At 49.4% G+C, this 11,758-nt stretch overlaps 1 protein-coding gene across 1 annotated transcript in view; it reads right to left on the reverse strand.

Moving 5' to 3' along the window:
• Positions 1-4,045: 4,045 nt before the first annotated feature.
• The window catches only part of LOC115551451 (transcription factor Sox-6), a gene marked incomplete in the record, with an annotated part of 58,737 nt that continues 51,024 nt past the window's right edge, over positions 4,046-11,758 (reverse strand). Inside the window, 4 exon segments of the mRNA XM_030367209.1 lie at positions 4,046-4,639; positions 6,010-6,226; positions 7,808-7,978; positions 8,783-8,883. Of these exon segments, the coding sequence (XP_030223069.1) occupies positions 4,312-4,639; positions 6,010-6,226; positions 7,808-7,978; positions 8,783-8,883 (817 nt within the window).

The following is an 11,758-nucleotide window of genomic DNA, read 5'->3' on the forward strand; positions in this document are numbered from 1 at the left end:
ACGTCCGCATTGTTCCTCTTCAACCTGAGGTTTGAGAATCGGCTGAACCCTCCTTTCCCGCACCTTGGAGTAGACTTTACCAGGGAGGCTGAGAACCCGGTTTGCCACTCCTTTGGCCCTGTACCCGACTCCCACGCAATGTTGAATAGCTGTGTCAAACAAGAAAGCCCTCAACACCCAGAGCTTTCATAATTTCTGGCTGGATCTCATCAATCTCAGTGGCTTTGCCACTGCAGAGATGTTTGACTAACTCAGTGACTTCCACCAGGGAAGTTGAGGACCATCCACCATCAACCTCGAGCTCTTCCTCAATCATAGAGGGTGTGTTAGTCGGATTCAGGAGTTTCTCAAAGTGTTAATTCCAGCGGTCGCCTTCCTGCTCAGTTGAGGTCAACAGAGTCCCATCCTTACTGTTCGCAGCTTGGATGGTTCCCAGTTTCCCCCTCCTGAGGTGCCGGATGGTCTTCCAGAAACAATTTGGAGCCGACCGAAAGTCCTTCTCCATGGCCTCTCCGAGCTCCTCCAAACCCGCTGCTTAGCCTCTGACATGGCAGCGGCTGCAGCCCTTCGAGCATGTCAATACCATCCACCTGCCTCAGGAGTCCTCCGGGATAATATATCCAGGAACCCCTCCTTCTTCAGTCGGATGGCTTCCCTGACCATCGGTTTCCACCACGTGTCCGAGAGTTAACGCCCCTTGAGAAACCTAAGGCCTTGAGGTTACAGCTCACCGCTGCAGCTTCAGCAATGGAGGTGTTTAACGATCTTCAGCCTAGGGTACTCTGGTACCGGGTACACTTATGAGCATCCTTATTTTCGAACATGGTGTTTGTTATAGACAATCCATGAGTAGTACAGAAGTCCAATAACAAACGACCGTTAGGGTTTAAATCAGGGAGGCCATTCCTCCCCAGCACGCCTCTCCAGGTGTCTCCATCGGTGCCCACGTGGGCGCTGGGCGTCTCCCAGCAGAACTACGGAGTCCCCTACTGGAACCCCATACAGGACCTCAGCTGAACCTCCAATCAGGGTCTCCAAGAAGGCAGAGTACTCTGAACTGCTGTGCATATGCACAAACAACAGTCAGAAATTTAGGCACAGGGAGGAGACCCTCTAGTCTACTCTGTGGCACTCAGCCGGGGATTTATAAGTACCCCACAATCGCCTGGCGCCTCATACCCCTGGCACCTCCGGAGAAGAACAGAGTTCAACCCCTCTCCAGGAGTACGGTACCCGAGCTGAGACAGTGCGTAGAGTTAAGCCCTACCAGATCTAATTGGTAGCGTTCCACCTCCCTCACAAGCTCCGGTTCCTTTCCCCACAGTGAGGTGACGGTCCACATCCCCAGAGCCAGCTTCTCGGGTTCGGTCCGTCGTGACCCCGGACGTCACTGCCGACCCCAGCAGGTCTTGGGCCCGCAGGAAGAAGGGGGGCTGTGCCCGGCCGGGCTCCAAGAAAACCCGGCAACCAGGCGATCGCCGACGAGGCCCCGGGCTTCCTCCGGGCAGGGTCTCTCCTCCTTTTTGATTGTTCATTGGGGTCTTGGTGAACCATTCTTGGCCCATCAACTGAGACCATTTTGCCATGGCAGACCCTACCAGGAGTACAAGGCTCCAGACAACACAGCCCTCAGGGTCACAGGTCACAAACCTCTCCACCACAATAAGGTGACGGTTCCAGGAGAGGCCTCAGATAATGTGCGACACTATTGCTCCAGTACCTTATGAAGAGGTACTACATAAGGTACCTAATATTGAGATTGAGAATTTTTGAATAAATATTTGAAATGATTTGAAAACACAAAAGCCGTTCTGTAAGGAAGACCTTCATCTTTATTTGTCTTTTTCTCCGTTTTGTTTTTTGATTGTCGTTCTCATCAAAGTTGTACTGACACTTTTAGAGCCAAAGCTGGCTAATAAATACAATGAAATGTTAAAACGCACAATTGAATATCAAATACAATACTCATCACAACAAAAACAGACAGAAACATGTGTGACAAGGAAGTGTTTGGGTCTGCTGCCTGAGGTCAGCTGACCAGAGCAGGTCATGTGACCCTCATCCTGGCGGCACTAGAGCTACAGCAATGGAAATACAAAGACCTCAAATACTCTAACCTGCCTCTTTAAAATAAAAAAGACAACACAAAGGAATTGCGTGAGCCATCTCTGAGACGTTTCTCCTCTGCGTGTTTTTCTTTTGTCGGTTGTAATGTTGCTGCGTCGATTCACAACTTCACATTAGTGATGCTAAACAATACAGATCAAATGTACCATTAAAATCCAGTGCCTAGCTTGCGTGTAATCATCAAGTTATTTTTATTTTTTTACAAATGTGACAAATCATCAACCCCAGCTTCAAACCTCCTTTACTCCTGAAAAAACCTTTCCTGACATTGTCTTATTAAGAAATTACACTTTCAAGTCAATACTAAATCAATTGTGATGTTTTTATGATTCACCAACCATCATTGATTGATTAAAGGGTAAAATTTGAGAAAGAAAACCAATTGTGACCCATGTTTTATTGAGCTAGTATTGATTTGTGCTGGGCCTATAAAACACTTCCCAAAACACTGTCTATTGGACAGATATAGATATTATTAAATACTAACAAACGTATAAGACAATACTGCAGTACAGGTTGTTCACCTTTCTCGTAAAAGCTCAAAACAATTCAATTCTAAATTGAAGTACAGTCTAAGTTCCAGGAGTTCAGAGCCGTCTACAGTAGGAACATCAGCCCTCTCGTTGAGACCACTCTTAAATTATACATTAAAGACGATTCTGAAAGTGGATGCATAAAATGTAGTTCCCACCCAACCTAATATCCCACCCCCCTCCCTCACTTCCAAATCATGTAAATCATCTGAACCAGATTTCTTCACTAGGGACCTAGGGATGATGCTGTTCTGTAGTGTATGGAAATACAAACAAAATGAAACGCCCAAAGAAAACACCCGAGAATTTGGACTAAGAAAGTACGGGTAACGTGATTGACTAAAGAGCACCAAATAACATCTGAGCGCAGAGGAGCCGATCAGCCTCAGATTTGTGTTTGAGCTGTAATGACGGCCCTCTGCCACACGGGGCACAAGAGAGAAAGACACTGGGTGCCAGAAGCTAGAAACGAGACGATCAGCAGCAAGTCGGCTCAGCGGAGGACGAACAATGAGTGTTGTTTAAGACTTTTTTGCAGCAGTAAAAAGTTAAGACTATGACATCCCGAGTGATGTGAATGTAGGTTTGGCACATTGAATTAAAACTGTACAATATTCGGGAACTTAATAATTATCAATAAAAATAATAAAAGTAATAACAATAATAATAATAATAATTATATAATACATGTGTTAAGCCCCCCCCCCCCCCCCCCCCCCCCCCCCCCAAGACTCTAGGTATCAAAACAAACAAATACTATAAACCAAAGAAGAAGAAATAAAAATCCCAAGCGAGCACATCATACCTGAGCTAGGGGTCAGCCCCATCATAGACAGTAATGTAATGTAAGCAGTCTTTCAAAAAACCCAACATAACTTGTGTAGATGCCCTATATTTATAAGAAATGTAGGTAGAAATATAAGACTACATGAGCTAGGATTTATATTAAAGCCTTTCAGACAGTCCAGTCCAGAGTTCAGTCAGAGAATAATTAAAAACTGAATGAAAAGCAAAAAAAATAACATTCACAACAAACAACAGAGGAATTACAATAAAAACAAAACAGAAATATTTAAGACCGAATAGCTCTGGAAATACCCATGTTTTTACCATTTTCATGATCTATGCAATCACTAAGGAAACCCAAACACATGTAGCAATGTGTTAGACAATAATGTCTCTCTCTCTCTCTCTCTCTCTCTCTCTCTCTCTCTCTCTCTCTCTCTCTCTCTCTCTCTCTCCTCTCTCTCTCTGTTTCTCTCTCTCTCTCTGTGTCTCTCTCTGTGTCGCTCTGTGTCTCTCTGTGTCTCTCTCTCTCTCTCTCTCTCTCTCTCTCCTCTCTCTCTCTCTCTCTCTCTCTCTCTCACTCTCTCTCTCTCTCTCTCTCTCTCTCTCTCTCTCTCTCTCTCTCTCTCTCTCTCTCTCTCTCTCTCTCTCTCTCTCTCTCTCTGGTCAGGGAGGTGTCTCTGTGGGCTCCGTCCTGGGAGTGTTCACTCCATGGTGACGGTCCAGAACTCTCGTCAGCTGCTGGCTGAACCCCTGCAGTAGGACTTTATCTAAAGGTGTCTCAAGGTGTTGATGTATTGTTGTTGTTGTCGTCTTATTGTCTGTTATTTCCTGTTGTTTGTTGTCTGTTGTCTTGTGAGCGTGCTCAGTTAGCAGCGATGGCGCCACGTGACTCCTGGTCGCTGCTGTAGTCCGACTTGGGCTCGTAGTCCTCGTACATGTCCACCGCCTCCTTCCCATTGGTTGGATCACTGGGCGGCTCTGAGGCCCCGCCCCCCCTGCCTAGCTCCGCCTTCACGCCGTACACACTCTGGATGACGGCGATGGCCGGCTCGGGGCTGCCCGAGTTACTGGAGCAGTCGGAGGTGAGGTGGGGGGAGGGCGTGGCCCCTGTTGTCGTTGCCATGGTGATGCCTCCCGGGAAGCCCCCCACGCTGCCCACGGTGTTGCCAAGGGAGATCGATGGCTGAGGTCTGTGAAGGACAGAAGGAAAGAGATGAAACGAAAGGGAGAGGCAAAGAGTGAGAGAGAGAGAGAGAGAGAGAGAGAGAGAGAGAGAGAGAGAGAGAGAGAGAGAGAGAGAGAGGAGAGAGAAGAGAGAGAGGAGAGAGAGAGAGAGAGGAGAGGAGAGAGAGAGAGAGAAGAAGACAGACAGAGAGAGAGAGAGAGAGACAGACAGACAGACAGACAGGACAGACAGACGACAGACAGACAGACAGACAGACAGACAGACAGACAGACAGACAGACAGACAGACAGACAGACAGACAGACAGACAGACAGACAGACAGAATCCAAGCACTGATTCAATAGGGTGGGCAGTCAGTCCACTATCAGTGGGCAGGCCCCAACAGGGAGAGCAGGTGGAGGGTAGGGTTCCTGGGGGCCCAGACGGCCATGGAGGGAACAACAGTTAGAGCCACTCTACCCCTCAGGGCTCCTCCGTGAGGCCAGGAAGCTCTCTGCTCCGCCAACTGTTTTTACAAACTGACAGACTTTAAGAACAACGCTGCAGCCACTATTCAGAGCGGCCCGCTGCTTATGGACCTCACTGTCCCAAGAGCTGCAGGAAGGGGACTGAAAGCCGGAGCCTTTTTTTCATTATTTCCTTGACCACACAAAATAAATGTACTTCAGTCTGTGACGTCGCCTCTCCCTCCCTTTTTATCTCCCTCACCCCCTTCTTCTGCTCTCTCAGAAACATCTGCTTACGTTTCATATCGCTCTTTATTTCTGTCAGGGTCCAATTTCACTTGCCGCAAGCGCCCGGCATTGTCCTAATTTAATAAATGACAAGCTATTAAAAAGCGCTTGGATTCAGAGTCCCTGGTGAACCCATTCCGGAGCTCGGAAGCCTTGAAACACATCAGCGGCTGCTTTCCATCAGCACGCTGCCGCTGCCGTTCTCTGGCCGTGCCCACGCTTAGACGAAGCCTTTAGCGTTTTAAGAGGGGTTCCATCGGAGGCCGAGTCAGAGGTTCCTCGAGGGAATCCCTCGTAAACGCTTCATAAACCCTCAGTAGGAATATTCCTTAGATATCTCAAAGCACACCAGTAAAGGAGTGGTCAGCGCTCTGCTTTACAGGTAACCTTGGTGAAGCTGGAAACACAATACTTTCTTTGGGTCTGCAACACATCGGCGATAGAAACAAAAGTGCAAAGATAATATGGAACTACAGTACTAAACATAAAGACGGTTCCAAAAAGAAAATACAGTCAAATTAATGTTAAAAAAAAACAGTATATATATCTAGATATAGATCATATATCTTTATCTATGTATACATATAGCTAGAGATCTATATCTACGGTAATAGCGAAGGTAATCCATAAGGCCTCCTACCCGACGCTGAAGTACTGCTTCATCTCCTGCCGCCGGCTCCTCATGATGGCCTTGTACTCCCCGATGCGCAGCTTCTTGCCGTCCACCAGGCAGGTCCTCTTGGGCCGCGGCTTGTACTTGTAGTCTGGGTATTTCTCCAGGTGCTGCTTGCTGAGCCTCGCCTGCTCCTCGTAGTAAGGCTGCTTCTCCAGGTTGGTCATAGCCTTCCACCGGGAGCCTAGAGAGGGGAGGGACAACCGTCAAATGAACCCGCCTCGTCCAGCGCTACAGAGGGGATTATTTTTTTGGGGACGTTTAGTTGGATATTTTTTGCTTTAAATTGCATACAAATGAATAAAACTCTCAATCAATGGAATGAGAATTGAGGGTGGCAGTGGTGACTCAGTGTAAACATAGGTATCAGGGATCCCACATGGACTGGCTGTAGTTCTCCACAGAGGTCCCACTCAAAGGGTTTGTATCATCAATGAAATGATGAAATACTAAGAACCTAAACCCCATCCTCATGGAGGGCGTCTTCCTTTAGTTTGAGTCCCTGCGAGCGACCTTTCTGTGTTTGTGCGTGTGTATGTGTGTGTGTGTGTGTGTGTGTGTAAACCAGTGAGTGTCTCCCTTGTGACCACAGGAATCCAGCCTATCTGCGGTGCTCTTCGCTGGTTCCACACGCGCCTCCCTGTTCTGTTTACTGAGCATTATCACAAAGGTTGCTCTTTCACGCCGGAAACACAGAATGGGGCCTTCTTAAAACAGCCACCCACTGAATCCAGCTGTGTTATTGTGTTTGGGGTCTGAGAGATGCACTATGTCCACACACACACACACACACACCACTGCCATGACACCAAGGTAAATATCCGTAAAATCCTCATCCAGGATATTTGAGTCTCGCTCCCTGCCAGACGGACGCTAGGATTCACAAGCCACCGGTGTGTTTTAGACACGCTCCACGCTCAACACGGTCACCTCTACACACAACGTGCTGGCGGGCCGCAGATCTCCTAGCTACACAAAGCTAGGACACAGGGAACAACGCACACCACTTCCCAGGGTGAAAGGGCTGTGAGGGCAGGTGGGGGGGGGGGGGGGGGGGGGGGAATGGGGCGCTGCTCACCTGGACCCTGCTGAGGAGGTTGAGAAGGGATGTGTTTCTGTGTCTGTGTTAGTGTTTGTGTGTTTCTGTGGGGGGGGGGGTATGTGTGTACGCGTGGTTGTTTTTCTGTGTGTGTGTGTTGTGTGTGTGTGTGTTGTGTGTGTGTGTGTGTGTGTGTGTGTGTGTGTGTGTGTGTGTTTTGTGTGTATGTGTGTTTGTGTGTATGTGCGTGTTTATGTGTGTGTGTGTCTGCTTGTCTTTGTGTGTTTGTGTCTTCATGCGTGAATTAGACGTGTGTTGTGTGGTGTGTGTGTGTGGTGTGGTGTGTGTGGTGTGTGTGTGTGTGTGTGTGTGTTTGTGTGTATGTGCGTGTTTATGTGTGTGTGTGTCTGCTTGTCTTTGTGTGTTTGTGTCTTCATGCGTGAATTAGACGTGTGTGTGTGTGTGTGTGTGTGTGTGTTTGTGTGTGAATGTGCGTTTGTCTTTGTATGTTTTTGTGTCTGTGTGTATGTGTGTTCATGCTTGATTTAGAGAGTGTGTGTGTGTGTGTGTGTGTGTGTGTGTGTGTGTGTGTGTGTGTGTGTGTGTGTGTGTGTGTGTGTGTCTGTGTGTGTGTGTGTGTGTGTGTGTGTGTGTGTGTGTGTGTGTGTGTGGTGTGTGTGTGTGTACGTAAGTTCTTTCGTGGGTCAGAGTGTGTGTGCGTCTCACCCAGGATCTTGCTGATGTTGGAGTTGTGCATGTCGGGGAAGGTCTGGAGGATCTTCCGCCGCTCGTCTTTGGCCCACACCATGAAGGCGTTCATGGGCCTCTTGATGTGCGGCTCGCTGCTGGTCCTGCCCCGGGAGTCCCGGAACACCCGGGCCTCCGCGGCACTGCTGCCTGCACACACACACACACACGCCACACACATGCAGACACACATACGCACCCGCACACAACACACACACCACACAGGCGCACACTCGCACACACACACACACACACACACAAAAGGACCATTACTCGTCAACACACTGGCTCCGTTGAGCTCCAGTGAGTCCAGGAGGTAGATGTCCTGCTCCAGGAGGACGCTGGGCTCCAGCGTGGCTCACGCACACGCACAGCATCATGTACTAGTGTGTTTATGTGGTTTAAGTCATCCAGCCCAAGCTGGCTGTAAATACTGAAACTTTCTTCTCTAAAGAATGCCTTTTTGGGCTTCATCTGTTTTAATCTAACATATTAAAACATGTCAAATAATAAGCAATAAACAAATTGGCAATATATAAATATACAAACATGTTTCAATGCAGTCATATTTAAATTATAATTCCACTGGAAACCAAACAAAATCGCTTGAAGCGTGGAGATACTACTACTCAAAATGTATTTTGCTTTATTTTATTGCTAAGGTTAAGTTAGTGTTTCTCGCATAAAACAGTAAATTGTTGTGTCTGCTAAACACCTGCAGCTCGTTAAAGTCAAACCAATACCTGCAATACCACAACAGCCAGGTCTAAACGCCTCAGAGTGAGGCGGGAGAAGGGGCCATAAGTGTCTCAAGTCCTGTGTGGACCCCTGGAGTGTGTGCCGCTGGGAAGTGGGTCCCTGGGTCTGTGGGCCCCTGGGACTGTGGGCCCCAGGGACACTAATGTTGTTGCACAGGGTAACCCCCCCAACCCCACCCCACCCCCCCCCCCTCACCGTCCAGGTCCTCCGGTCTGGTGGAGGTCGATGACGCGGTGGACCATCTTGCCGGCCTCCCCGCCCAGCTTCCCAGGTGCTGGCTCAGCGTCTCGTAGTGGGACCGCTCCTGGGGTCAGAGGTCACCGCACACCTGTTAGGGATTTGGCTGGCTTCTCTGAGGCTGTTATTTTAAACTCATTTTACGGTTGTGAAGCTCTTTATGAGTGCAGCGATACACAAGCAACTGAATAAAGGACCCAGAGAGATGAAGGCAGCTCTGGAAGGGGGGGTAACATGAGGAGGTCACAGTAGTTATGGATCAACAGTGAAAGTGGAAGTGTAAGTTTTAAGCAGAGATAAGGGTCAAGCAAATAGGTGTTTATAGTGTCTTAATGAATCCTTAAGGTGATCCTTAAGGTGATCCTTAAGTCTCCTTTTTAGGAGACTAGAGGCTGTTGGGATTGTCCTCCTGACTCCTACCTCAAATTCTAACTCCTCCCCCAACACCTGACCCCTCCCCCACCTCCTGACTCCTCCCTCACCTCTTAAAGGCTGATTGGCAGCCTGTTGAGGAGCCTTCATTTTCTCTCTCTCTCTCTCTCTCTCTCTCTCTCTCTCTCTCTCTCTCTCTCTCTCTCTCTCTCTCTCTCTCTCTCTGTTCTCTCTGTTCTCTCTGTTCTCTCTCTCTCTCTCTCTCTCTCTCTCCCCCTCTCTCTCCTCTCTCTCTCTCTCTCTCTCTCTCGATGTCTCTCTCTCTCTCTCTCTCTGTCTAACCTCTCTCCCAGCCCTCTGTGTTTTTCTGGTGAGGAGGCACTTTTGTTTAAAGCGTTGCTGGTTGCCGGGCTGGTTGCTGGGTGAGGTCATGCTGTGGTCGGCGCTGGCGTGGCCCGTGGAACTAGCACGTGTGTGGGCGCGTGGTTATGGTGTATGTGTGTGTGTATTGATATGTGTGAGTTTAAAAATGTGCATAAATGTGTGTATATAAGTATCTGTGTGTGTGTCATTGTGTGTGTCAGCGTGTATGTGTGTGTGTGTGTTTTGTGTGTGTGTGTATGTGTGTGTCAGCGTGTCTGTGTGTGTGTTTGTGTGTGTGTGTGTGTGTGTGTTGTGTGTGTGTGTGTGTGTGTGTGTGTGTGTGTGTGTGTGTGTGTGTGTGTGTGTGTGCGGTGCGTGTGTGTGTGTGTGTGTGCGTGTGTGTGTGTGTGTCGTCGTAGGCCAATGTCAGCACTACGGCAGGCTGTAATCAGACAGACCACAGAACATGTGCCTGGGCAGCGCCTCACCACCGCAGAAAACACACTGAGAGGGGAGAGAGGGGGAGAGACAGACAGACAGGAAGAGAGAAAGAGAATGAGAGACACAGAGGGAGAGAGGGGGGGGAGAGACAGACAGACAGACAGGAAGAGAGAAAGAGAATGAGAGACACAGAGGGAGAGAGGGGGGAGAGACAGACAGACAGGAAGAGAGAAAGAGAATGAGAGACACAGAGGGAGAGAGGGGGGGAGAGACAGACAGACAGGAAGAGAGAAAGAGAATGAGAGACACAGAGAGAGAGAGAGAGAGAGAGAGAGAGAGAGAGAGAGAGAGAGAGAGAGAGAGAGAGAGAGAGAGAGAGAGAGAGAGAGAGGGAGAGACACAGACACACAGGCAGAGAGAGGGGAGAGACATAGACACACAGAGGGAGAGAGAGGGGGAGAGACATAGACACACAGGGAGAGAGAGAGAGGGGGGAGAGAGAAGACAGAGGGAGAGAGAGGGGGAGAGACCATAAACACACAGAGGGAGAGAGAGGGGGGAGAGAGAGACAGAGAGAGAGAGGGGGAGAGACATAGACACACAGAGGGAGAGAGAGGGGAGAGAGAGACAGAGGGAGAGAGAGGGGGAGAGACATAGACACACAGAGGGAGAGAGAGGGGGAGAGAGAGGACAGAGGGAGAGAGAGGGGGAGAGACATAGACACACAGAGGGAGAGAGAGGGGGAGAGAGAGACAGAGGGAGAGAGAGGGTGGAGAGACATAGACACACAGAGGGAGTGAGAGCGGGAGACGAGAGAGCAGAGGCAGAGAGAGGGGGGGAGAAATCGGGAAAGAGAAGATTCAGAAACACACACACTCAGGACTGCAGAGAGGGAGAGAGAGAGGGGGAGAGAGACAGAGGGGGAGACACAGAGGGGTGGTGGGAGACAGAGGGGGAGACACAGAGGGGTGGTGGGAGACAGAGGGGGAGAGAGAGACAGAGGGGGAGAGAGAGAGGGGTGGGGGGAGACAGAGGGGGAGGGACAGAGGGGGAGAGAGGACAGAGGGGGAGAGAGACAGAAGTGGAGAAAGAGACAGAGGGCGAGAGAGGCAGAGGGGGGTTGGAGACAGAGGGGGCGAGACAGAGGGGGTGAGGGGGGGGGAAGAGAGACAGAGGGGAGAGGGGGAAGGGGAGAGAGACAGAGGGGAGAGGGGGAGAGAGACAGAGGGGGAGAGAGGCAGAAGGAAGGAGAGAGAGAGAAAGAGGGATGGATGAGAGATGGGAGGATGCCGATGAGAATGGAAAAGCTGCCATGCCGTTTCACTCACAGTAGAGCGTCATTTTGTTGGGAGTCCTGCTCTAATCAGACCTCCATGTTGGTTTTAGTCCTGCTCTAATCAGACCTCCATGTTGGTTTTAGTCCTGCTCTAATCAGACCTCAATGTTGGTTGTAGTCCTGCTCTAATCAGACCTCCATGTTGGCTGTAGTCCTGCTATAATTAGACCTCCATGTTGGCTGTAATCCTGCTATAATCAGACCTCCATGTTGGTTGTAGTCCTGCTCTAATCAGACCTCCATGTTGGCTGTAGTCCTGCTATAATTAGACCTCCATGTTGGCTGTAATCCTGCTATAATCAGACCTCCATGTTGGTTTTAGTCCTGCTATAATCAGACCTCCATGTTGGTTGTAGTCCTGCTTTAATCAGACATCCATGTTGGTTGTAGTCCTGCTATAATTAGACCTCCATGTCGGTTGC

The sequence above is a fragment of the Gadus morhua genome, chromosome 9 (assembly GCF_902167405.1).
Source record: "Gadus morhua chromosome 9, gadMor3.0, whole genome shotgun sequence".
Taxonomy (NCBI): Eukaryota; Metazoa; Chordata; class Actinopteri; order Gadiformes; family Gadidae; genus Gadus; species Gadus morhua.